At 50.3% G+C, this 27,541-nt stretch overlaps 2 protein-coding genes across 4 annotated transcripts in view; one reads left to right on the top strand and one right to left on the bottom strand.

The window, feature by feature from the left end:
* The first annotated feature begins 6,886 nt into the window (after positions 1 to 6,886).
* Positions 6,887 to 19,121, top strand: NIPAL4 (NIPA like domain containing 4). Of its 2 annotated transcripts, XM_045552691.1 has the most exons (6): positions 7,127 to 7,178; positions 10,441 to 10,680; positions 13,940 to 13,996; positions 15,182 to 15,272; positions 17,609 to 17,769; positions 18,241 to 19,121. In XM_045552691.1, the coding sequence occupies exons 1-6, from the start codon at positions 7,142 to 7,144 to the stop codon at positions 18,867 to 18,869; spliced, it is 1,215 nt and encodes a 404-aa protein (XP_045408647.1). In that variant the 5' UTR covers positions 7,127 to 7,141; the 3' UTR covers positions 18,870 to 19,121. The 2 variants fall into 2 exon arrangements, with proteins under 2 accessions (XP_045408646.1, XP_045408647.1); XM_045552690.1 differs by lacking the exon at positions 13,940 to 13,996 and having other exon boundaries at positions 6,887 to 7,178.
* A 4,234-nt stretch (positions 19,122 to 23,355) lies between these two features.
* Positions 23,356 to 27,541, bottom strand: part of ADAM19 (ADAM metallopeptidase domain 19) — an 82,811-nt gene continuing 78,625 nt past the window's right edge. For both annotated transcript variants that reach the window (XM_045551276.1, XM_045551277.1), the window contains one exon: positions 23,356 to 27,025. In XM_045551276.1, coding sequence (XP_045407232.1) covers positions 26,972 to 27,025 — 54 coding nt within the window. In that variant the 3' untranslated portion in view covers positions 23,356 to 26,971. The remainder of the gene's footprint in view (positions 27,026 to 27,541) is intronic.

The following is a 27,541-nucleotide window of genomic DNA, read 5'->3' as shown; positions in this document are numbered from 1 at the left end:
ATTATGGGAGGGGGGATTCCATGGTCAATGGAATTTGGAACACTATGTGTTAAACTAAATTAGATAGGAGCCTTTAGAGCAGGACTTCTCAGTGCCTTTAATATGCTAATGTACAATGGTTATGTCCAAGAGAGGGGTTGAGGGTATACCATTTCTCAAACTTTATTGAACACAGAGCAATGTGGAGTGGTATTCCATGGACCACAGATTGGGAAACACTCATTTAGGCAGCTTGTTTGCAGGAAAAAGTTCATTTTTCCTGCAATCAGACAGGATTCTCTTCCCTTTCGCTATTTTCACTACTTTCACGGGCTGAGAAGAAAGGCACTGTAAACGCTTATCAACTCCTTCATGCCTGTAGGGGACCATTGGTGCATTTAGCATGGAAACTAAGAAAGTGAACTCATTTGCTGAGCACCTACTATATGCCAGCTCTGTGATTATGGCTTAGATTGTTTTTCATGATTCTCAAAGCAGCCCTTTGAAGCAGGTTTTATTTTAAGAAGCTGGCATGATGTTGCAGATGAAAATGTTGGCTTTGCAGTCAGATAAACATGGGTTCACATCTTAGCTCTGCCATTTAATAGCTATAGCTGTGTGAACTTGAGCAAGGCACCTAACTTCTCTGCACCCCTTCATGAGCGTCTCCAAACAGGGAAGTCTCCGGCCATTCTTCTGAACACAAAGCCAGCTCTGTGGCCACTGCACACATTGCATGCTCAGGAGGCCACACACTGCCCCACTGTCAACCTGGGACCTTCCGAATCCTACCCTGGGTGGGGGATGCCTCAGTGGCTGCCACGGGGGAGGGGGCGGCAGGGAGACAGCATGGAGGCTGAAGGGGCAAGGTCCCAGGCTCCAGGCCTGAGTCAACAAAAGAAGCCGCTCTTTACAGAGGTTTGCATGTTGTCTTTCTGTGTGGAAAAGAGGTTTGCTGTCTACCTCCATCCCACCAAAAAGAAAAAAAAAGTTTTAAAAACCATTAGTCTAGTCCTTCGTTTTCATTGCACATATTGGGGAAACTGAGACCCAGATGGGAAGGAACTGTCTCAGGTCCCCAGTGTGTTAGTGGCAAAATGGGACTAGAATTCACATTTCCTGACTCTTTATACCAGCCTCTCAAACATCAGAGTCTGAGTTTATGTTTTCAAAAACCAGAAGGGAAAACAATAGTTTGTTGTTTATTTTCTAGTTGACTTTAGAATTGGTCTTCCCTGTGGCCACACTCAGAGCTCACTGTGTTCCTACCCTCCCTGTTCCCACATACCAAACGCTGTGGGTCCAAACGGATGCAGGGGATGAGGGTCACCACAGTCCCCCTAAATCCCCCACCACAAGGTTGCTGGCCTGAGGTTGCCAGTGACTCAGAGAAGCAAATTCTCAGGAACAAGGAAAACACAGCAGCATGTGCTTTGAGAACCTGCTCAAATCCCAGATCTGTTACCTGTGTGATCTTCAACAAGTCCCTTGACCTCACAGAATCTCACGGCCATCAGCTGTAAAATTAGGATAACTTCATGCACTATGAGGTTACCGTGAAGTTCATGCACCATGAAGTTATCCTAACGTGGGATCGCTATAAGAATTAGAGGTTGTGCACGTAAAGAGCCTGCAACGTAGAAGTCATGCAAGTAATAGTTCTTAGCAGTATTGATATTTTAACTGGAGCTGGGTTTTGATAAGATCTGAGGTTCGTACACATAATTTAAGTGCATTCGGCTCCCTGCCCTCCCACATCAAGGCCAAGCAATGCTGCACTTCCACATATATGCGTCGGCGTGAGCTCTGCCCTCTGCAGTAATGTGACAGTCTCCCACCTGTAGGCAGATGTCCCGATGGGAGAATACCAAAGATGGAGTGGGATCAGCATGAGAAGAATGCTAAGAAACTGGCTCTAGCATTAGCCTGCCGGGTTTCATCATGGCTCCACGATTTAATTGCAGATAACTTACTTAACCTCCCTAAGCCTCACTTTTTTATCTCTAAAATGGGAATAATAGCAGTATATAATTCATAGGCTTGTTGTGAGTACTAAATGGGATGATATGTGTGAAAACCTTAGTGCATTGGCTCATCTTTAAAAACTGGCCAAAAATTATTTACTCATGATTTAGCCTAAAGTCTGACCTTTCTGCCCAGAATGAAAGCAAAGAGAGAAATAAAAGTGCTGGGTTGGGATTCAAGTGACTTTGAGTGAAGTACTGATTGGGCCACAAATTAGCCAAGTGACGTTGTACATGACCTTGCCCCTCTCTGTGCCTCAGTTTCCCCAACTGCAAACCAAGGGGGTTGGATTAGGTGAGCCTTTCTAGCTCTGACTCTGAAGGAGGGTTGAGAAGAAAGTTGTATGGCTTCCCCCTGTGGTTTCCAGATGGCCCCAGTCTTCCCAGCTACCACATATAGAGAGGACCAGGAGGGGGGGCCTGGGCAAAATGGTTCTGGCCTCAACCAACCAGTGCATTAGTTAAGAGAGCTGCTCTGAGAATGCACAGTCCCAGCTTGATGTTCTATCTCAATCACTCTGTGTGACCTTGGCAAAGTCACTCCACCTCTCTGAGCCTCAGTTCCTTCCTCTGTAGAATAGGATTTAAAATGGTACCCAGAGTAAGAGATTGTAAAGGGCACATGAGCTAATGACTGCAAGTGCTTAGCACACAGAAGGAGAATCAGCAATAGATTGTTGTTTCAATAATCATTATTGATGCCACTTGCTCATGGACCCCATCATCGGGCATGGTGCTCTTCTTAGAGCCTGACCAAGTGTACATATGTCCATTCCAAGCATTATATCTGATGTCAACAAAGCTCTTTATGAGGCCAGCAGCCATCCTAGGGACATACCCAGAAAAGGGTGGGCCAACCTCTGCATGCTGACTGTCCAGATTCCATGACTCCCCATCAGCCTGAAGGAGGTGACAGCCATCTGTCCTTCCCCATCCTGCCCAGAAGACCAGCTCTGCAGGGCCAGAAAGGACTTCAGATGATATCTTGCCCAGTCCTCTTTCCCAGGGTAGGATGGAAGGAGGAAAAGTGACCTACCCAAGTCTCACAGAGTGTTACTAGACCTAGGACCATAAGACGGTATGTGTATATTGAAATGAGCATCTGGGTTTGATGCTTAGCTTCCCATCTTGCAGGCTGTGTCCTCGTAGGACTTTGGTTTCCTCATATGGAAAATGGTGATAATGACAAATCCTGCTTCCCAGAATTGTTGCAAGGATTAAATGAGCACGCATATGACATATAGTAAGCCCTTTATAAATAGCTTTAATATTATTCACGTCTCTACACTCTATTCCCCTTCCAGTACTCTTTTACCATACCATACTGGAAAAACCCAATGCATTGATTTTTGGATTTCCTTTCAGTTGGGAAGCTGTGGGGAGTAGTGTTGTTCTGGGGTGCCGGTCTGAAAACCTTATTGGGGCCCTGACTCTGCCTCTCTGCTGCTCTGTGACCTTCTGCTAGTCACTTTCCCTCTCTGGCCCTCAGTTTCTTCCTCTATAACAGCACTGTCCAGTAGAAACATAACATGAGCCACACATGTAATTTAAAATAGTTTAGCAGCCACATTATAGAAAGTAAAATGAACAGGGAAAATTAGTAATAATTTTACTGAACCAAATATAGCCAAAATATTAGCATTTCAACATGTACTCAATATTAAAAAATCATTCATGATATATTTTGCATTATTTTTTTCATAGTAAGTCTTTGAAATCTGGGTGATTCTCAATCCAGGGCAATTTTGGCAGTTGTCTGGGGATGATTTTGTTTGTCAAAACCAGGGAGGTAGGGGGTGGAACTGTGTGTGTGCTGCTGGCATCTAGGGGACAGAAGCCAGGGATGCTCCTGAGCATTCTACAACACACAGGACAGCCCCCCACAACAAGGTGACCTGCTCCAAAATGTGCACAGAGCCTGTTTTACACTTGCAGCACATCACCGTTCTGATTAGCTGCTTTGTCACATTCTCAGTAGGCACGTGTGGCCCGTGACCACCATATTGGATGGTGCAGCTCTATAACACAAAACATTTAGACATACACCTAGAAAGGTCAACTTTTTAGGAACCATCTCTGAGTAACTGGCCAAAAGAATCGTGGCTAGGTCACAGTCCCTGGCTGGCTAAGGACACAGCCCATCTGTCCTGGCTCGTCAGACCCTTCTAAAGCTTCCCACCCTCCCCAGGGAGACTGAGCCTGGGACAGACAGGGAGCCCTGTTGTTCTTCTCTGGGGAGACAATGCTCTAGGCCCTGCTACCTGCCTGACAGGGCCATTGTGGCTGGAGAAGAAAAGGGCTTTGTCAGGACAGCAGCCGAGGAGCCTGCAGTTCAATGGGGCCCTTTATGTCTGCCCTGGTGAGACGCTCCAATGCCAGCCCTGGGGAGGCCCAGCCCCCTCCTGGAACAGATGGGCAGCCTGAGGCCCAGAGAGGGTGTGGAAAGCCCTGCAGTGGGTCCCAGCTCCCTCTACCTGCTACCACTCACCTAAAACAAGAACTTCACCGAGCTCTGAAAAGGCCTGTCTCAAAGCACAGGATGGATTCGTGATTGCCCTTGACCCCAGACCAGGGGGCCACTGTCCTGGACCCTGAAATTTAGTGGCTCCACAAATGACAAACACATTCAAAAATAAACGTATTAAAGAACACACACGGGCATCTGTGTGTCTCGGGGTCTGGACTTAATTCTGGCAACTGCAGTCCTAAACCTCCTCTCTTGTGATTTAAAAAGTCAGCCACTAAGAGAAGCTACTAAATCTTGTGTTTTCAACACACACACACACACACACACACACACACACACACACACACACACACACGGTAACTGTGTGAGGTGACAGATGTATTAATTAGCTTGATTGTGGTAATCATTTCACAGTGTACACCTATATCAAATCCTCACCTTGTATACCTTAAATACATATAATTTTTATTTGTCAATCATACCTCAATAAAGCTAGGGGAGAGGGAGGAAATGTCAGGCTGGAGGGAAATACTCCATGTCTCTTTGCCCTGTGTCCTTGGAACAAAAGCAATCAAGTTTGAATGCAGTGAGAGTTTTAGAGCTGTAGCATGGCCAGTTCAGAGTGGACACTGTTTTGTAGCAGAAGGAAGATCTGAACAGCAGAAATGCTTAGGGAAGAGAAAAAATAAGTTACATTCTCTTGTCAAATCCTCCCTCTCAGGTAGCATGGGTGCATATATTTTTCCATAATGAAGTATCATTTTCTGATACACTGATCACCCAGTTTCTTGTTGCTCTGTGTTCTAACTCATACTGGTCTTGGAGGCACTCACCTCCATTTGAACTCGGCCAGCATACCCTCCAAAGCTAGGGGCAGGCCTGGGTGCACTTAACGACCCGTGGACTTGTATGTGCTCTGTTGGCAATGGCCATTACTTCCCTTTCTCTTTAAACTCTGCCCTGCCCACCCCTTCCCCACTCCCCATGTTGGTTCACACCCATGGAAAGGGGCAAGAAGGGGGTGGATGAGGAAACTGATCTTTACAAAGAATAAGCAACTTGTTCAAAGTAATTCAGCAAGCTAGGGGAAGCCCCATGCTGGGAGGATCCATCCTTCCAGGCCCAGCTAGAAGTGTGAAAGTGGACAGTGGGGGGTGGTAGCTGAGAGGACAGGCTTGGGGGACAGAACAGCTGTTTATGCCTGGCTCCCTCATTCACCAGCCGTGTGACCTTGGGAACAAGTATCTCAGAGTATTCAAAATATGTTTTTTTCCTATTCCTATACAAGATGTTAAAATTAAGGGAGATGGTGACAAATATAAGAGAACTCTCTATACTATTTTTGTAACTCTCCTGTGAGTCTAAAATTATCTCATAATAAAAAAATTTTTAAATACAGTTTTCCCCCACCTGCAACATGGAGAGAGTAAGGGTGCCCAGGATAATGCCTGAGGGCTTGGCATAGTGTCCCACAGTGAAGACGCAGTAGTTGACTATTCCTAAGAGCCACCTGCTCCAGGAAGCCGGTCACCAGCACTGTCAGAACCGACCGCTGCTTGCTCGCTTAGCCGCCCTCTCCACCCCACGCCCTCTCCGCCCCAAAGCAGGAGTTTATTTCAGTCTAAAATGTCAGGTGGCTCAGTGTGGCCGCGACAGCATGTTTGATCCTGGCTCTTTGAGATCCCGGGCAAGTTACTTGATCACTTCGTGCCTCAGTTTCCTTTCTGCAAATAATAAAAGTATGTATCTCATGTGTTTGTCAGGAGGATAAAGTGACCTGGAATTGCTCAGTACTTAGAACTCTGCCTGGCCTGTAGCAAGCACTGCCTGAGTGTTTTTATGGTCCCAGTCAGTGTTCTCACTTGTTTTTTACTATTACCCACAGTGCCAAATACCCTTTCCATCACCACACACACACACACACACACCTTTTTGTAAAATAGTAATTTGGGAGACAGACTCTGGATAGTTGATCTCATTTCGTTTCCCCCATTAATATGTAAGGTCCTTGGGGGACAGGGAATAGTCCTTCTCATTTTGGTCTCTAATCACTCCATTGCTTTCTCTCATTTAATTTACCAAGCCCCTATCATCCATTCATTCGATATAAACATATACTGAGCATGTATTGGGCACCTACTATGTACCTGGTGCGCGGCACAGATCACACCTATGTTGAATGAACCATCAAGGGAGGGAGAGGACCGCGGGAGGGAGGGAGGAAAGGAATGAACACAGGTGCCCCCTTCCCACCCCTAAGCTGCCACTTCTAGCTCGGCCGGGAAGCTGTCCCCTCTCCCGCCATCCAGGGGCCCACGAACTCTGTCCCTGCCGGTGGAACTGCGCGCCGGCCTGGGCGGCCCCGAGAGGCGGTGCCCGGGACCCGCCCCCTCGCCGCTCGGCCCCGGTGCGGGGCGGTGACTTGGTGGCCCGGAGCCGGCAGCGTCCGCACCCCGGGAGGGCACGCGCCCCTCTGCGCTGGGCCCCCAGTCCCCGGAGTTGCCCAAGACGCCGGGTGACTCCTCCCCCGGGGACCCTCCCTTCTGGGGCGCGTCACTCTCCCCACCTCTGGGTCCAGACCCCGGCGGCTTCTCGCGCGCGAGCCACGCCGGGGACAAGTGGCGGCCACCTGCTCCGGAGCCCGGCGCGTCGGTCCGGGCGCCCACGGCCCATGGAGCTGCGGGTCAGCAACGCCAGCTGCGGGAACGGTGCGTGCGGCGGGCGGGGACCCGGGAGGGCTCGCGCCTTCGTCCCCAGCGGGGAGGGGACGGTCGCACGGGCTGGCTCCCACCCAGATCAGCGTTCTGGCTGAGGCTTCACCGCCACCTTCCCAGCCGGGGTGGCTGAGAGGGGTAAGGGGAGGAAGGGGACATATGGGCGGGGGAGGCATTTGGACTGGAGCAGGCAGCCTGAGAAGTCGGGGTTTCTTAATGTGTAGACGCTTCAGATTTTAGTACCTGCCCAGTTTGGGCTATCTCTCTGGGTCACTCGAGCGCCACCAAAGATGGAGGGGACACACTCACTCACCGCCCCCAAACCCACACACATCTTTTAGAAAAGAAAGGGAAAGAACCTCAGGAATGGATAAGGAAAGCCCTTTGGCCTCATGTTGAGTTCTCACCATAAACCAGGGAGTGGACTAGGCCCTTTACCTGCATTATCTCACTTAATCCTTAAAACAACTCTGGATGGTAGGTAGGTATTATCATTTTACTGTACCCATTCTAAAGATATAGAAACTGAGGCTCTGACAAGGCTAATAATTTGCTCAAGGGAATACAGTGGGGAAATGGAATATTAGAACCAAGGCTGTTGTATTCTAAAACCTGTGCTTGTGCTACTATGTTCAGCCCCTTCCTGGGTGTAGCTCTGCCGTCCTACCTCATCCTGGGTCACAGCCTGTGGGATGTCACTGTTTCTCCACCTTCTTCCCTTCTGGAGTGGAGCTTTCAAAGCCAGCCTGTTGGGTGTTGCCTGACTTTGCTTTCCTGACCAACACGGCAGGGCATTTCCAGCCTCTTCCCTTCTCTTGGAGTAGAGCGTGTTCTCCAGTCCCGGCATATTCCAGAAGAGAAGACAGGAATCACAGGGCCCAATGCCCAATTTCCAGATGAGCAGAATTGGATTTCCTTTGGCAACCAGCCCTCTCTTTTTCTTTTCACCATAATGGGAGAAGTTGACTCAATGCAGGGTGCTGAGCCCTTGGGTGCTGCAGGCCTCACAGTGACAGCCAAGTCCCCGGTGGGTCCTTTGGCTACACCTGCTAGAGAAGCACCTTTAGGAGCAGGGGAAGGGCATGAGAATGATTTTGGCCTTCCTCTCTGGAGTCACCTTCCTTGGCCCACATCCTCCGGGCTCTGGCTCATTTCCTGGGACCAGGGAACTCCCCAGATTTGGCTCCTGGGCAAGGAGGCCTGAGCCAGAGGAACAGGAGTGAGCAATGCAGAACAAGTCTGATTAGGGACGGAGGTGCCTTCTTGTCTCATCTTCCCTTGATTGCAACACAGGTGTTGGAGAGAGCTTGATCTCCCACTGCAAAAGACACATGGATGTCCCCGGGTGGGTTCCAGACCCAGATCTACCACCAGCTGTTGGTGTGTCTCAAGCAAGTCCTTCCCCTTTTCAGGGCCTCAGTTTCCCCAGCTGAAAGTAAGAGGGTGAGACTCTTACAGCTCTGTTGTTTGTGATTCTGTGTCATGGAAGAAAGGTCAACATTGCCCTCAGTCTGTTCCTCTAAAGATGCCACACTGTGCTGCAGATGTGCCAAAGCCAGAGCTCCCTGACTTGGACTTTGGGGCCCTCCGAGGCACTGGCTGGGAGTTCTAGCTTGGTCAGAGAAGTTCTTGGTCCAGGCTTATGTTCCTGGCACAGGGGCTTGGGCCTTGGTGACATGCAGCTTGAAAAAGGCCTTCTACCTCCAGAATTCACAAACTCAAATGCCTTCAGAGGCCAGGCATGTGCCAAATGACTGAAGGAGCCAGGTGAGACTCTGGGGGGTGGCAGAGAGCAGGCCCTATTTAACAAGGCTGGGCTGCCCAGCTACAACCAGTTGTTGCCTTATGAGAAGGCAGGGCATGTAAGATATGCAGATTTTTTTATTTTGAAGTGTAGCCCCAAATCTGAATTTTCATGGGAAATCTCCCAATTTTAAAATGTTGGTAACAAATTAATATTTAAAATACCTCCTAGCGGGCCACGTGAGTCCCCGTACCCATCCTTGCTGCCTGCTTTATTGGGGAGGGGGGTGGTTAAGAGCATGGGTTTGGCATCAGATGGGTTTGGAGTCCAATTCTGATTTTACCACTTACTGCAAGGGTAGCTTCAGGAAGGTGACTGAACTTACCAGGGCCTCGGTTTTTTCAACTGAAAACCTGGAAATGAACATTGTGCTTGTTTCACAGAGGTTGTTAGAAATCCTCATGGAAAACCCAGAGCAGGGGACCATGTGAGTAGCAGCACTGGAGGATTATTGGCTATTCTTGGCACTGTGTCATTGAACTTGTGTAGTTCTTCTGACTGAGGGTCTGTCCCATTGTGCCTAGGTTTGTCCTTGCCGTCCTTGGTGTTTGTCTCAGAAGGGCAAGCAGGGGTAGGATAGGGCTGATTTGGATTCTTGGGGACTCTAGGACTTCTGGGCACTCTAGCCTCAGTTTCTATGTCTCTAGAATGGGGATAGTAAAATGATAATACCTACCTACCGTCTAGAGTTGTTTTAAGGATTAAATGAGATATGCAGGTAAAGGGCCTAGTCCACTCCCTGGTTTATGGTAAGGACTCAAAGACGGAAGTCGTATGGGTGGCAGGGACACCAATCCTTTTGTAGCCTGTAGGAGAACCCAGGCACTGACCATAGCACCAGAGGTCTCTGCAGCGAGGCCTGGGAATGGGCAGTCCCGACAGACAGGAGCTCATCACTGAGTCACCTTCAGGCCTGGAAGGGCCTGGGCATTCCCTGGGCTCACTGCCTCATGCGGCCCATCCGTGGCCTCCTACTGCGGCTGGAGCTTAGGGACAGTGGAAGAACAGGCCTCTGGGAGGGAGAGAATCTGGGGAGGGAGGGGATATAGGGAGGCCACATGCCCAGAGGCTGGGAAGGATCCCTGTGGACAGCGGGAAGGTGGCCCCTGCAGATGTGTGGGCCATCAGTGAAGCCTAGTGGTCACACGCTGGGGTTCTGCAGTCTCTGTGTCCTTAAGCAAAGTATCTGACCTCTCATTGCCTCCATGTCCACATCCGTGAAATGGGAATTAAAGATGTCACTTACCTGACAAATGGTTATGAAACTTGGATTAGGTCATGTAAATATGAACCCCCCGGCTGGAGTAAGCACTCAGCAGTGTGGGGGTGCAGTGTGTGGGTGCAGCCCTGCAGTAGGGGAAGCACGGGGTCTGAAACAGTGGCTGATTCCAATGTTTCTGAAGTGTGCAAATGTTCCCAGCATGACTCTCTCACCATGGGCTTCCCATCCAGGCTCCCTGATCAACCTCTACTGCTCCTCCCAGAAAGTCCTGTGCCAGATCGTTGGCGACCTCGGGCCCGAGGCGCCCAGCAATGCCACCTTTATCAGCTGGCAGGAGAGGGTCAGGCAGAGCTATGGCTTCTACATCGGCCTGGGCCTGGCCTTCCTGTCCAGCTTCCTCATCGGCAGCAGCGTCATCCTCAAGAAGAAAGGCCTGCAGCGACTTGTGGCCACGGGGGCCACTCGGGCCGGTAGGCTCCTGGGACTGGGAGGGGAAGGGATGCCAGGCAGCTGAGCCTCGAACTGGCTTCCCTTCCCTGGGGCCAGGGCTGCAGTGTAAGAGGACAGCCTCAGGTGCATACAGAAGTCTCGTTGGCAACCCATAGAGAATCCCACCTGGCAACAGCAGACTTTCCTTTATAATCCAGTATTTTCGGAGAACTTCACGACATATACATTAGAGTGAACATAGGGAGAAGTCTCAGGACCAAGAATCAGACACTGCATGTCTGGTCCTGGTTTTACTTCTTACCACCTGTGTCATCACGGGCAAGTCCCAATTTCTCTGCGAAATGGGAATACGAATACCTCTGCTAAGGACAATGTCCGACACTGGTGTGCCCTCACCATCCAATTGAGCTCCGTTATGGGCTACAGAATTGTTGAGTCCCTGTCCACAAGGAATTTGCTTGTTTGGAAAATAAGATGTCCGCCAGGTACCGTGGCTCATGTCTGTAATCCTAGCACTCTGGGAGGCTAGGGCAGGAGGATCACTTGAGGTCAGGAGTTGGAGACCAGCCTGAGCAAGAGCGAGACCCTGTCTCTACTAAAAAATAGAAAAAAAATTAGCCAGGCAACTAAAAATAGAAATAATTAGCTGGGCATGGTGGCACACACCTGTAATCCCAGCTACTTGGGAGGCTGAGGCAGGAGGATCGCTTGAGCCCAGGAGTTTGAGGTTGCAGTGAGCTAGGCTGACACCATGGCACTCTAGCCCGGGCAACAGAGCAAGGCTCTGTCTCAAAAAAAAAAAAAAAAAGGAAGATAAGATGTGTATCCATGAAACAGTTCTTGAGAGAAGGAATCATGTGTAAAAGCATTTGTTTAAGCATCATTTATTGTGCACCTGCTGTGTGCCAGGGAGGATGGTAGACTTTGCAGAGCATTCAGTTGCGTGGGAGAGACAGGCCCATGGGCAATTGTCCTGTATAGTGTGTTAGGGGCTATCACGGGGAAGATACAGACTACTACGGGAATATTTTGGAGGTGCATGTAAAGCCCAGACTCGGGGGCTTAGGGGAGGTTTTCTGTCACAGGTGGTCTCTCACCTGAGACCTAAATGATGAGGAGACAGGAAAGTAAAGGGGGAAAGAGGAAGACACAGCGCTCCAGGCAGAAGGAACAGCATGTGCAAAAGCTCAGAGGTGAGAGAACGTGAGTGACGTGAGAAACTGAAGGTGGTTCAGAATGGTTAGAGCACGGAAGGGTCCGGGCCGGCCCAGGAGGGGTCTTGTCACTGGGCTGCAGAGTACGAGTGCGATTGTTACATGACCGAAAGGTTCCAGTCTGGGGAGTGACACAGTTGGATTTAGGGTTTAGAAAGATCCCTGGTTGCGTGGAGAATGGATTAGGGGGCAAGACTAAAGGCTGGGACACCAGTTAGGTGAGCAAGAGAACAGCCCTTGGGCCTGCAAGATGGCAATGGCAATGGCAATGGCAATGGCAATGGCAATGGTAATGGCAATGGCAATGGCAATGGCAATGGCAATGGTAATGGCAATGGCAATGGTAATGGTAATGGCAATGGCAATGGCAATGGCAATGGCAATGGCAATGGTAATGGTAATGGCAATGGCAATGGCAATGGCAATGGCAATGGCAATGGCAATGGCAATGGCAATGGCAATGGCAATGGCAATGGCAATGGTAATGGTAATGGCAATGGCAATGGCAATGGCAATGGCAATGGTAATGGCAATGGTAATGGCAATGGCAATGGTAATGGCAATGGCAATGGCAATGGCAATGGTAATGGTAATGGCAATGGCAATGGCAATGGCAATGGCAATGGTAATGGCAATGGTAATGGCAATGGCAATGGTAATGGCAATGGCAATGGCAATGGCAATGGCAATGGCAATGGCAATGGTAATGGCAATGGTAATGGCAATGGCAATGGCAATGGCAATGGCAATGGAGACAAGCGGTGGATTCCAGAGGGAGTTTTTGAAGGTAGGATTTACTGGCTTTGATGTTGACTGGCTTCATATAAAAAACCGAGTCAAGGATGACTCAGGTTTTTGACTTGAGCAACTGGGGAGATGCTGGTGCTATTTTCTGAGATGAAGAATGCAGAAGGAGGAACAGGTTTACGGGAAGATGATGTGTTCAAGTTGGGACACGTTCTGTTTAATGTTTCTGTGGGACGTTGTGCTTTGGAGGCAGACTACTGGGGTTCTGATTCTGGTTTCTCGACTCCTGGTGATGTGATCCCGGGGAAAAAAAGTACTTTTTCTGTGCCTCAGTTTCCTTCTCTATAAAATGAGGATAAGAATACTACCAGCCTCAAGGGTTTTAAGAGGATGTGACATGTTTAGGAAGATAGGGGACACAGCATTCACACGGGGACCTGTAGAGTGAGTGTAGGTTCAGGCAAATATTAGTAGGAAGAGTATTCTGAACATGGGGGAGAAGCATGTGCAAAGGCTTGAGGCAGAAAAGAGCTAACTATTTTTGAAGAACTAAGAGAAAGGAGAAGAATGGCAGGACATGTGTTTGGACAGGTGAGCAGGGCCAACACTGTGCATCCTTGTTAAGGATTCTGGACTTTATCCTGAGAGCAGTCGGGAGCCCTTGGCCAGCCATAAGCTGAGGACTGACATAGTCTGGTTTACATTCTTAAAACACCACGGGCTGCAGTGAGACAGATGGGTTGCTAAGAGGACAGGAGTAGAACCAGAGTGACCTCAAAGGAGGCTGTTGGCTCAACCCAGCCCAGAGGTGACGCTGCCTTGGCGCAGGGGCTGGCGGTGGAGCAGACCCACGTGAGATGCTTTCTGGAGACAGAAGCAGCAGGTGGGACTGGATGCAGAAGGAGAGGGAGAGAGTGGAGCCAAAAAGCAAGTCCCTGGTTTCTGGCTTTAGCGACTAGGTACATTGGAGGTGCCGTTTGCTGAGTTTCATTTGGTGGGTGGGTAGGGAACATTGAAAATCAAAAGTTCCATTTAGAAAAGAGATTGAGATGTCTGTGAGAGATAAAAGGAGATGTCAACTAAGCCGTGGATATATATCTGGGCTCAGAAGAAAGGTCCAGGCTACAGTTATGAAGTCGGGCCACCACATAGAGATGGTATTTAAAACTTTGGGATTGGATGAACTCACCCAGGAGAAGAAGGCCCAGAACCAAGCCACAAGGAACACTTAGAGGTCAAGGAATGAAGGTAGAGCTGGGAAAAGTGCCTGAGAAAGTGGCCAAGTTCTAAGCTAACTTTGTGTCCCTTCTCTCTACAGTGGACGGAGGCTACGGCTACTTGAAGGATGCAATGTGGTGGGCTGGGTTTCTCACCAGTAAGTTGGGGTGTTTTTTTTTGCTACTAGTAACACTGGCCTGTTGACAGCAGGAATGGAGACAAAGGGAGGGGGGTGGGTGGTGCATTTTTGTCTGTATTGTGGGAAGTATAAATCTGAGGCCCAGATTCCTGGGGCAAAATCTTGACAACCGTTGCTGGTAGAACATCTTTCCTTCATCTCAAAATCGGTCTTCATCCATGAAGCATCTACCCTCATCGTGATTAGTACAGGGCCGGTAACGATGAAGGTGTATTTTCTCAACTCCTCTTGAAGCAGAGGGTGGTGACATCGCTGCCTGTTGGCAGGGGACTCTTGGACTTCTACGTGGGAGAAGCCGGGGCTCCTAAAACAACTTCCCTATCCCACAGGCAATTTGATTTGTTGGCCCACTCAGAAATAGCTGGTCTGCCACCCAAGGTTTGCCCGGACTTGTACATGAACACATTTCCCCCACTTTCCAACTACTCTCTTTGTCTGTCAAACCCTAACTCTTTTAGGTGGAAAATCATCCATGCTTCTATTTATAATCCCAAGGCAGGTTTTGATCCCTGTCTTAGTCAGAGCTATCAGTTGTCTTCTGCTTTCAGAAAGGAGACCCAGGGTGTTCTCTACCAGCAGAGAGACAGAAAAGCCACTTGCAGGAGTTTGCAGACTGGAAACTCAGATGGGGAGAACGTAGGCCCCTTGGGAATGTCAGCGTTTTCTAACCATCCACCTGTCGGTCTAGAGTGCCCACAGCTCCCCTAAGAAACAGGGCTCCTCGGCTCACTGGGTACCTGGAGAATAAACAGATGTAACTATTTATTGATAATTACTACTTCCTAGAACTTAAAGATATAGTCCAAAACATTGGCAGTCCCTGAGACAAACTTAGGCGTGCCTGTACTAGAGGCCAAGAGACTTGAAGAACAAGAAGGTTCTACCCACAACGTGTCATGTGGCTTTGGGTTCTGGGCCTCAGCTATACCGTCTTTATAGAGGGAGAATTTGATCAGAATAATCTGGGACTGACCTGACCAGACTCTCCGGGAAGAGAGCATCAGAATCGGGATTTTGAGGAATGCTGTTCTGGGATTCTACGGGTGGCTGAATGTGGAATGAAGCAGTCTTGACCCAGATTCGTCAGGAATGGAGAGGGTGTGTCCACGCCACCCTAGCCTCTTTTCTCCCTTAATTTCCTAGTGGCTGCTGGAGAAGTTGCCAACTTCGGGGCCTATGCATTTGCACCTGCGACAGTCGTCACACCTCTGGGAGCGCTGAGTGTCCTCATAAGGTTATTGTCCCCTCTCTAGCTGTCTCTGGCTTCTTCCTGTTTTCAATTTGTTGAGGCCTGGAACTGCCACATGGGGTCGACTGCCACTTGCCAATCAGGGACCTGGGTGGGACCCAGCCCCCAAAAAGAGCCAGCTTGCCAGAGCCCTGGACCCTTGGGTTGTTTGCTGCTGCTTTCTCTTGACTACGCACCCGGGAATAGAGGGGCAGGCCAAGCCCAAGCCAGTCGGAAGAGCTTCCACTGCCAGGCTGAATGTCTCGTATCAATACTGTGGGGCCCCAATAGAAGTAGCCTACAAGTTGAGAGCATGAGCCCTAGGTTAACACTACCTGAGTTCTAATTCTCGCTCTACCACTTAGTAGTTATGTTACCATGGGCAAGTCACTGAACCACTCTAAGCCTCAATTTCCCCATCTGCAAAGTGGGAATGCTAATAATACTTACCTGGAGGCATTGTTCCACGGACTAAATGAGATAATGCACAGAAAATGCATGCATTGAGGCCTTACTATGGTCTAAACTTTCTAAACATATCCTGTGTAATAACTCATTTAATCCTCACGGTATCCCCACCTAAGGCCAAGAGAGGTTAAGCAACTTGGCCAAGGTCACCAGGTTCTGAGTGTCCAGGCCAGGATTCCAACCCAGGCAGTCTAATTCTAGAGTCAGGATGACTAACCACTGTGCCACGTTGCCTCTTAGCTAAGCACTCAACAAATGTCTGATGGTTTTTAAAATAACTGATGCTAACTGTGTGTGTTTCCCTATGCCCCCAGTCCTCTTGAGCTACAAACACAGACCAAGTTCCTCCTCTGGGGGTGTCTTGGAACCCCATTTGAAGGAGTCTTTTATTATTGGTCTTATCTTGGAACTCTGATAAATCCCAGCTGATCACACCCGGTACTCATAATTTCCTCTTTTGTTTTACTGTCTTGGTGACAATTTGGCAACATTTACACAATCAAAAAGCAAATGCAACCATGACTAACACTGCACAACTGGCCTGGCTGATTTCACAGCTGATGGAGCTGTGATGCCACTATTGCATATCTAATTAGTTTGCAAATTCCCACCCAGGGAAAGTGGGAGAGGCATGGAATCCTCCAGCAGGTGGCCCCTGCCTCCATGAATGTCTCTTGAATGGGAAATTATAGGCAAATTTTTTTTGTAGTTTTGGAAGAGAGACAGGAGACAGACAAGGAGTTTAGACACCAATCCCCTCTCCTTGGATACCTTGAACCAGGATTTTTTAAAGCTAACTGGGTCCCAGGACAGCCAGCAGATTTTTTCCCTTAACAAATGGCACCTTTGCAAAGAAGCAGATGCAAGCCCAGTGATCACACCCGGCTTGCCCAGTTTCTTTCCCTTCTTCTCTCACCTCTACTGGCTCATCTAGGGGATGTAAGGGGAATGGAAGGCATGTCACCAAGGAACTAGAGGTATTTTGCCCAGAAACTGAAGACTCGGGAAAGTCATAAGGATTTTCTTCCATGAGATGTAGAGGAAAACCCATCAGCTTCATAATTAGAGGAAACTTGAGCTTGAATCCCGGCTCTACTACTTACCAGTGGTTTGACCTTGCCAAGTCATTTTAACTTCTATGAGCCTCAGTTGTCTGGTCTATAAAATGGGGATAGTAGATTTTACTTCATCAAGAGCTGTGAGATGTTAGTGAGAAAAATGGCAAGTTCCTAGTACTGTACCTAGTGGGTAATATATGCCTAAGACATGCTGCCTGTTATTGTCACTGCAGTTATTTACATTGGCATATACAAATGGAAGACGGAATAGACTTGTTCTCTATGACCCGAGGAACAGAAATGGGATAAGGAGTAGAAATTACCAGGAGGTATACTTTTAGTGAAGAATTAGAGTGAACCTATAATGGAATCATTTGGCTTGTGCAGGAAGGGGTGAGCTCCCTGTCACCAGAAGTATACAAGCCAAGGCTGAAAGCCATCTGTCAGCAGTGCTAAGAGAGGATGTAATCACTGGGTAGGGGGTGAGCTCCCTGTCACCAGAAGTATACAAGCCAAGGCTGAAAGCCATCTGTCAGCAGTGCTAACAGAGGATGTAATCACTGGGTAGGAAGTTAGACAAGAGCACTTTGAAGGGTTCTTCCAACTCTTTCTGGTTGGGAATACTTTCACCTGCATTTCTCTTCCTCTCGCAAACATAACCCTCTCGGAAATGAATTTCTATTTCACACATTTTTGGGGCATCAAGAAAAGTTTCCACGTGAGCGAGTAGTGAGTTCTGGCTCAGCCCCTATTTTTCTCTGGGACCCAGGGACAGGCAGGGCCGCCCTAATCCCTGTCTCTCATTTTGACATGCAGTGCCATCCTCTCCTCGTATTTTCTGGGAGAGACCCTGAACCTGCTGGGCAAGCTGGGATGTGTGATTTGTGTGGCCGGCAGCACAGTGATGGTGATACACGCCCCTGAGGAAGAGAAGATCACCACCGTCATGGAGATGGCTTCCAAGATGAAAGACACAGGTAGGCCCCAGGCACCCGGGAGCAGAACACCGGGATGCAGCCTGCGGAAGGTCTGATTGGGTTCTGACTATCTCAGATGCTGCCACCTAGAGGACAAGGCAAGCAAAGACGCCAAGGTGGCGGGCGGGTACTCAGCTAGGCTGGCTTAAAGGCTTCCTGGTCTCATACATTATGGACACCATTGACTGAGCGTTTCTTATGTGCCAAGTACTGTTCTAAATGCTTTATAGACATGATCTCATTGAATCCCACAAAACAGCCCTAGGAGGAAGATCCTATTCTTGGTCTTCTTTTAAAACAGGTCTTGGGGGTTTAACAACTTAGCCAAGTTATTAGAAAAAATGTAAAGCCGGGACTGGAACCCGTGTTTGTGTGACTCTAGTGTGACTCTACGACCCACTGTCATAAAGCCACCTCCCCCTGCCCCAGGTCTAGGCCCTAGACGCTGACTGCATCCCTCCCTTCCCAAAGGGTACATCGTGTTTGCTGTGCTCCTGCTGGTGTCCTGCCTCATCCTCATCTTCATCATCGCCCCGCGTTATGGGCAAAGGAACATCCTCGTTTACATCATCATCTGCTCTGTGATCGGGGCCTTCTCGGTGGCCGCTGTCAAGGGTCTGGGCATCACCATTAAGAACTTCTTCCAGGGGTTGCCGGTGGTGCGACACCCCCTCCCCTACATCCTGTCCCTCGTCCTGGCGCTTTCCCTCAGCACTCAGGTCAACTTCCTCAACAGGGCGCTGGACATTTTCAATACCTCCCTGGTGTTCCCCATCTACTACGTGTTCTTCACCACGGTGGTGGTCACCTCTTCCATCATCCTCTTCAAGGAGTGGTACAGCATGTCTGCCGTGGACATTGTGGGCACCCTCTCGGGCTTCGTCACCATCATCCTGGGTGTGTTCATGCTTCATGCTTTCAAAGACCTGGACATCAGCTGGGCCAGCTTGCCTCACACACACAAAAACCCACCCCCGCCTCCCACCCCCGAGCCCACTGTCATCAGACTGGAAGACAAGAATGTCCTTGTGGACAACATAGAACTTGCCAGCACCCCATCACCAGAAGAGAAACCCAAAGTATTTATAATCCGTTCTTAAAGGTTGGAATACGTGAGTGAGAGGACGAGCCGATGGCATAGCCTGATCATTCAATTTAGAAACCACTTGGTTATTTTCAGCACAAGCGCCTGGTTACCAATGGGCTCTCTTTTCTTGAGATGTTCATTTATACCTCATCGCTGTATCCGGGAGAAGAATCCCTACCCAGAAAGGAGTGGTGGCAGAACTTCCTGGAAACACAGCCTCAGTGACCAAATACTCTAGTTTACATTGGTGCCAGCAGGTGCATTGGGCCTGCCTTCCCACTCGTTCCCCAGTGCCATCTCTATGTTCTTGGGAAGAAGGTAGAATCTGACCTGTTGAATGTAGCGCAGTCCAAGAACTTCCCTGGGATATCGGTCATCAGGAAATCCTTTGCACCAGTTCTCCTCCTGAAATGGAGTCGCCGTTCCTTAGCCCAAGAATGAAACAGAGCCGGCTCCCAGAGGCTCTGGGAGCAATTTGTCATGCCTTGCACCCAGAGCTGACACGGACACCACCGCCATAAACTGTCCTGTTGCTTGTGCCACTTCCTCCTCGGAGACAGAAGCAAGACCTCAGCTGACCTTCTTACTGTGAAAGCCACCTGATGTCTCAGGGAACAATTTCAACCAGCCCATTCCCCAAGCACTCCGGGCTGGTGGTCAGCATCGTGACGCCCACCCAGTCCGTCCCACCCCCTGCCCTCTCTGCAGACATCCACGGAGTCAGTCACGGAGACATGCAGCCAGTAATCTTCCGACTCAAAACAAAACCACAACAACAAAAGATGCTGCAAAGCTAAGCACTGCTGGCCAGACCCAGCGCTTCATTTTGCCTTACTGTGGAAAGAGAACAGCAATCGCCCTGCTCTTGAACGTGGCCTGGCTGTCGAGCTGGGTTTGGCAGAATGCATTTGACTTTTCCTCGAGGAGTCAGCCAAAATGTGATGTGGGGAGGGAAGGAGAAGGATGAGGAGCAAAGCCGGGATCTGACAGAAAGCAGGCACAGGCTCTCTGGAAACCAGGGGCCAACTTTTGTGTTTACGCTGGTGCTCAACAAGGCACTCAGGAGAAAATGGTTCCAGGGTAGCTTCTGGAGGCAGCCTCAAAGGCTTGGCCAGTGGGATCAGCTTTGAATCTCCATGGCCAAGTGGGGGTGCAGGCTTGGCACGGGCGCATTCTGGCTGTTGGCCAGGTTGCTGCCGAGTCCCCAGCTCCGCTGATGAGCTGCCCACCGGGGACAGCACGCCATGACTTTTCCAACACCACCTGCCATGGGGACTGCCACTGATCCCCTCCCATTTGGCCAGAGGCATCCATGAAACCAGTGCAGCTGGAGAGAGATATAATTGACACCTCTTCTTTTCCCCGACTTCTTCCCAGCTGCACGAGTGTGGGGTGATGTGAGGACCATGAGAAAGGGAAGTTAGGGGGCAGTGTGTCTGGAAAGAGGGAAGACTGGAAGACTGGGTCCTCAGCCCCCCAGTTGGTGCAGAGCCTCCCCTACCTGCGCCCTGTGTTCACACCCCACGCCCTAACGTGGCCAAGCCCAGGCAAACTCTTGCTGGCCTTGGAGCTCCAAGGCTCGGCTGACCAGCAGACTGGCTCCCTGCACCTCCAGCCTCCAATCCCCAGATTTTTAATGAATGTGGATTTCTGTCTGTAACTAAAAGCAATGCAACACGCTGGATCTCGGGAATGGCAGTAAACTGAGAGCGTGGCCCTGTGAGCGTGATCTGCAGGGTGAAGAATAAAGACTTCAGAGTGGATTTACTTGATACTTGTGTCTTGGTCTTCCTTGAACATGGAGCAATTCAAATTGGTTCCTCTAGTGCTGAGAGGCCGGTCTCCAGTCTCTGAAAGGATGTGGCTGCCAAGAAAGTCCCTATATTTACATATTTATATTTATACCCTCGATAGAATGGGAAAGGTTGTTTTTAGAATAGAGTCAGCGGACAATAACTCATCCCTTGTAAATGCCCCGGCCCACTCCAGGCACCAGGGACAGTAAGTGCCTCCTGTGAATTCTCTAACTCCTCACAAATCCCCAAGGTAGATGTTTTTATCCTTTTTTTTTTTTTTTTTTCTTTTTTGAGACAGGGTCTTGCTCTGTCACCCAGGCTGGAGTGTAGTGGCACAGTCATAGCTTCTTGTAATCTCAAACTCCCGGGCTCAAGTGATCCTCCTGCCTCAGCCTCCTTAATAGCTGGGACTACAGGCCTGTGCCACCATGCCTGGCTAATTTTTTTATTTTTTCTAAAGACAGGGTCTTGATATGTTGCCCAGGCTAATCTCAAACTCCTGGCTTTAAGCAATCCTCCTGCCTCAGCCTCCCAAAGTGCTAAGATTACAGACATGAGGCACCGCACTGGGCCTTAACCTCATTTTATGTATGAGGAAAGGGACTCGGAGGTTAAATAATTGCCCAAGGTCACACAGCCAGGAAGAGTCCAGGTTGATATCTGGTTCTGAGCCCACAGTCTTAACCACCAGGCGTAGTGAGTCTCTCTGAAAGACTAACTTTGTCGCCAATTGCATAATCTGATACTACTTTGTTCATTTATTTTCTTGTGACCTGTGTTCTCTCCCCACCTGGCTCTCAGCTCCTGAGAGTTGGCCTGGATCTACTGCCGATCCTCAGTGCCTAGCATATAGTTGGCGCTCAAAAAAAATCTGTTGAATGAACAATACCATTCCAAACAGTCCCTCCTTGCCCAAACTCTCTAGGAGACCAGCAAGGCGGAGCCTAACAGAACCCTGGCATGGTGTCTCCAGCCCGGTGCAGCCGCAGTTCCTGAGCACACGGCCTGTGCGGGCGCAGCTGGCTGCTCTCCACAGAGTCCTCCACAGGGGATCACAGCACTTTTTGAGTTAGGTGCTATTCTTATTTGTATGGCGAAAAGAGACTTGGGGTTCTGGAACTGTGTAGGCTCACGCATCTAGCAAGTAGCAGAGTCAGCACCTGAACCCAGGTCTAACCGGGCTTTGTGCATTTCTGCTGACCAACAGGTGGCTGTCAACCCAGAGCCCGGCCCACAGTGGACAGCGTGGCCCGTCAGGCAGGCAGGGATGTTTCGGGGGGACCAGTTTCATGAGCAGCCACCTTAGGGGTGAAAGCATTTGAGTTTAGATGCCTTTAGTGTCCTTAGGCAACCTCTGAACCACAAGAAGATAGAAAAGCAAAATCAGATATCAAGGATCCCCTCCCGGGGTTTCTGTGACGATTAAGTTACATAATGCATATACAAAAAGTCGCATGTAGTGCTTCACATCTGACAAGTGCCGTTGTCTCTCGGCATCCGCAGGGGATTGGTTCCACCCCCCTCTCAGACACCAAAAGCCACAGGCGCTCAAGTCCTTTATAGACAACGGCGTATTTACGTATAACTTGGGCACATCCTCCCATATATTTTAAATCATCTCTAGATTATTATAACACCTCATACAATATAAATGCTATGTAAATAGTTGTCATACTGTAGTTTTATATTTATATTGTTTGTTGTTGTATGCCTTTTTATTGGTTTTTCAAAAAAATATTTCAATCTACGGTTGGTTGAACACAAGGATGGGGAGTCCATAGATACGGAGGGCCAGCTGTCCTCGGTAAATGTCACCCCCTATCAGGGTCATTATGACTCCATCTCCCTGTGAGAACCTCAAAACTGAGGTAGGGATCAGATTAGAGAATGAGGGTGGGATCCTTGTGTGGATGGCAGCCACTAATGGTTATCACACAGGACTCGAATCAGAAAGTCCACCCACCCCCAGCCCTGGCTGCACCTTCCTGCCCAGCCCAAGAGACCTTGGGCAAGCCCCTCCCTCTTTAAAGTATGATCCTAGCAATAAGATGAGGAGGTGAGCAGAGGGTCTTAGCTGTCTTTTTTTTTTTTTTTTGAGACAGAGTCTCACTCTGTTGCCCAGTCATGGCGTCAGCCTAGCTCACAACAACCTCAAACTCCTGGGCTCAAGCAATCCTCCTGCCTCAGCCTCCCGGGTAGCTGGGACTACAGGCATGCACCCCCATGCCTGGCTAATTTTTTCTGTATAGTTTTTTAGTTGTCCAGCTAATTTCTTTCTATTTTTAGTAAAGATGAGGTCTCGCTCTTGCTCAGGCTGATCTTGAACTCCTGAGCTCAAATGATCCACCCCCCCAGGCCTCCCAGAGTGCCAGGATTACAGGCGTGAGCCACCATGCCTGACCCTCAGCTGTCTTCTCAGTGCAATAGTGTAGTATGAGACGAAACGTATCCAGAGACTCCCAGGATCACTCAGGCCTTTAATGATCCAAGACCTAATTAAACTAGACCAGCCTGTGTCCAGGTGCAACAACACACAGCTGCTTCTACTGGGCATGGGAAATCCCGGGGCTTTGCTGCGGCTCAAGGTCTAGCACAATGATGTTCTTTGTGGGAGCTCTTTCTGAGGAGTCCACGTGTCATGGATCCTATCCAGACTAAGCAGTGGGACATGAAAACACACATACAAAGAGTTGCCAAACCAGATAACATTCCAAATGACAAACAATTCATTTTAATTAAATACAAACAAGGAAAAAAGGCACCATGGCCCATTCAAGTATTTTGCATAGATGTACAAATATTGTAAACAATAGGTGGACAAGAGAGAAGAAGATCTGTTGTCTGTGAACAATCTCCCAAATAAAAAGAAAATTCACATTGCCCTGGATCCCAGACACAAACACACACACAGTGGATGGTGTGAGAGGACACGCGGAGGGTGACTTGGGGGACATGGGGTGTGGATTTTGCAGAACCTCTCCTTAGCAGGCTTCCCTCGGGATGGGGGACCTTTCCAGTTGGCGTCCCCTTGGCTTTCTTGGGTGTCCAGCAGAGCTGTTATATATGCATTTAGTACAATCACTCACTTTAGAACTGGTCCCTAATTTTAAAAATGCAAGACTTCCATACCCTCTGTCAAATAAGAACAAATTAGGAAATAGGTAAGGAGAGAAGATATTCAAAAGAAAGATTGCAAGGAATGGTAAAGGACTACTGCAATGGGGGAAAGGTGTGTTGCAATACAGAGAACACAATGACCAGAAAGTCTGCAAAGCTTCTCGGACCTTAAGATCTGCAAGCGTCTCCAAGCTGGGGCAGAAAAGGGCTTTCTTTTTACAGGGGCAAGTCCGCAAGGCTAAAAGGAACTGAGGCAAGCAGGTACTTACAAGTCAGAGCCCGGAGCCCAGGCTAAAACTCCCAGAAAGACAGGGAGACAGGGGCGCCATCTCGCTTGAGATTTATATTTCAGAGATGGCTCCAAGGCCCTTAAGAAAAACATTCCAGAGTTGTAAACCTGGCAGGAGGCTAATTTAGCTTTTATAAAGATTTACACACATCTCTATCCGAGTGGGTGGTAACTCACTAAACCAAACTTTAGTTAGGCTTCCCTCCGCCCCACCAGACCCCGGACCTTGACCTGCCCTCAACCTCAGCCAGAAAACACTCCCCTCCTTAACAGCCCATCCACCTCCAAATAAGGCCGGGCACAGAGACATTCCCTGAACGTGGCTCTCTCTAGCCATGTTTACTTCTTCCAATAAAAGGAAAGGCCTTCTCAGCCTGGGCTCCGAGACGCTTGCTGATCTTGCAGTAGGTCAGCCTGAGCGTGCTCCCTATTGCAAAGCCCCCCTCATCCCCCTCTGGCAATATTTCCTTTCCCCAACTTGCAATAATCCTTTCGAATAAGGTCTCTCCTTCCCTAAGCCCGGGTTTATTTCTATCTGACACCTCACAGGAGCAACTACGGCACTGGAAAAAGGGGATGCATGGTGGGGGGTCTTCCCCTCCCCCTTCTCCCCCTCGCCCCGCAGCCTCCCTGAACAGGGCCAGGAGGGAAACAGCCAATATAGAACCAGCTGCCAAAGGTCTCTATCGAATTAAAAAAACCTCCACCATCTTCCAGTTCACAGTACAGTTTTATGGGATGGAGGTGGTGTTAAAATAATGAAAAAATAAAAACGAAACAAAAAGCAAGAAAACCACCCAGGTCTCTTTTGGATATGGTTCCGGGGAGGGTGGACTGCAGGTTCAGACGCCTCATGCTGTCACAATGGCTGTGGCGTTGTCCCTTCAGACCCGCCTACCTCCTAGATAAGCCACAGGAACATCTATGAGGCATGGGCTGGGCTTTGGGGGTGTTATTTATTTTCACTTTACTTTTCTGGGGCCCCGCCTTAAATGGAAGGCTGTCCCCTGATTCAATCAGGCCGCCAGGAAGGTGGGAAAGGGATCCGGGAGCAAGAAGGGCCCAGGCCAGGGAGACAGGGCACAGGTATCACAGCCACCCTGAAGGGAGAGGAACTCATTTTCCTGAGATCTTTCTAAATCCACCCCAGGTTTGTGCACGTCCCGTGTCCCCCATTTATCTACAAACCCAAGAACATCTATGAAGCACCTGTGTGCAGAGAACTATAAGGAGGCCCTGGGGTGGTAGGTGGCCTTAGTCCTTGCATTGAGGTTTTCGGGAGCCAACAACTGCTCACTGCAGGAGGCGGGGAGCCCCCTGGAAAGCCTCAAAGGAGTGAGAGTCAGGCCAGCTCCCCTCTGGAGAGCCACCCAGCACCTTCCTGGAGCGGGAGACGGTCTCCCGCTACTTTGAGAAAATTGTCCTGTCTAGCAGAGCACCGCACCGTCCTCCCTCCCTGCTCCCGGAGGACGGGGCCACTGCAGCCCAGCTCCCCTACCTGCTCACAGCTGTCTTTCTGCGAGGGTCGAGGGTCGGGACGGGCAGCGACCAGAGGGAGAGGACAAAAGGAAGTGAAAGATAAAAGCCAGGTTGGGGAGGAGGGGAGGGGCCCCAGCGCTGCCTGTTCCAGCACAGCTGCTGACGGTTGTCTTCCCGAGGGCTCTCAGCTGCAGAGGCTCCCTTGGTTAGGAACAGGTCTGCTCCCGCTCCTCAAGCCAGCGACCAGACCATGGGGCAGGCTGGCTCCCCTGTGCACACCTTGTTAACAGCTGGGCCTCTTGGGTATCTGCTGCCTTCGCCACACCTGCCCCCATCCCTGGGGGAACCTCACCTCAGCGTAGGTCAGGGAGTAAGGAGGAAGACCCTGCCCCTGCTGAGGTCACAAAACACAATGAAAAATAAAGATATGACCCCCAGGGCCATGCCCTGAGTCTACTCTGGCCAATGCTCTTGAGATCTGACGCAGGAAATCCAGTGGCCAACCTTGAGGCAGGACCCTGACTTGGAGGTCCCAAGCACCTGGTCACCGGGAAGTCAGGACTGCGGAGGGTCCGCTCACCCAAGCACCACACATTAGAGGGGGTCTGAGGGGGAAGGTAAAGCTAAAAGCATGGGGCACTAGGGAAGTGCGGAAGAAAAAACAAAAAGCTACCCAAAATGACCGCGAGTCGGGAGTCGCAACCTTTGGCATCTCAGCTCAGAGGAGGCCCGAGCCTGGCGCTCCCCTGCTGTCTACACTGCCTACAAATAGTACCTGTCTGAGTCAGAGTGACCCGTGTGGATAAGGGGACGTGGGCATTTGGGGCGAAGTGGGGAGGGGACTTGGCTTGTCACATGCAGGCACATAGCCGGAAGCCGTCACCTCGACCAAGCCCTGGGCGGGGCCACAGCAATGGCTGGCTTGCCCCTTCCTCAATCCCTAAACGCTAAAAGGCATGGGCAAGTGCCAGCCCCTGTCCAGCCCGGGCCATCAAGGGAGACAGAAGCAGCGGGACGGTCTCGTGCGTACCCCCCACCACAGGACACGGACGGGTGGCTTCTGCAAGCCACGTCCTGGCCTGAGGGGCTGAACAGGACGTTTCCCCGCCGGGCTGGCCAGCTCGGACGGCCCTGACCTGGGAGGTTGGGAGCAGAAGCTGCCCCGTCCTCCTCCGTGCACCTCCCTCCCTCCCTACCGGGGTGTGTATTGCACAAAACCACCCTTAGAAGCCATCGGCTCACAGTCCCCCTGGGCCTCCGAGGAAGCCGAGGAGGCACCGAGTCAAGAAGGAGATTTTCGGAGACGTGGTGGCTCTGGAGGAGGGCGGGCGGAGCTCAGAGGTGGCCGGACATGCTTCCTTCAGGTTCCGTGGCCCTCGATCCTCTATGGTGTCCAGAGTCCTCAAAGGAAACGCAGAAACCCCTCAGGCGGGTCTAGATTTTTGAGCGAGTCATCCCGCCAGCCCTCTGTGCCCTGTATTCTGGAAACTGTGGAAAGAAGGAGAAGGGAGGGAGAAAGACATCAGCTCGCTGCTGATCGACAGGACCGGGTGGGAGCTGTCCTCCCGATTTTGACAGCCTGAAAGGACGGATGGGCCGTCCGCAGAGAGGAAAGTTTTCCGGTGGAAGCCTGTCCATGCAACTGCTCGCCCAGCGCACCAGCCCTGAGGGCCCCAGGTCGAGCTGGCCGGTCATCCCTGCCTCCTCCCTTCCCCCCTAAAGCCACAGCACAGCCTGCAGACTTCCCAGCGCCTCGTGGGAACGCAGGTTGTCCGCCAGAGCTCAGGACAAGAGGTCGCAAGAGGTCGCTGCGTGTGCACAGCCTACCCCGCCTCGCTCTGCACAGCACCCTGGACACGGGGCTGGGGCCTTCTGCTTTCTACAGCGGATTTCCTTTCTAAAGAAAGGAAACTGAGGCTGGAGAGAGGGACTTGCTCAGGGTCGCTCTGCCGGTCAGGTGCAGACGCAGGTGTGAAGCCACCATAGCTCACGCTCCTAAGCAAC

Source organism: Lemur catta, chromosome 5 (assembly GCF_020740605.2).
Source record: "Lemur catta isolate mLemCat1 chromosome 5, mLemCat1.pri, whole genome shotgun sequence".
NCBI lineage: Eukaryota > Metazoa > Chordata > Mammalia > Primates > Lemuridae > Lemur > Lemur catta.
This window is presented reverse-complemented; position numbering and strand designations above follow the sequence as displayed.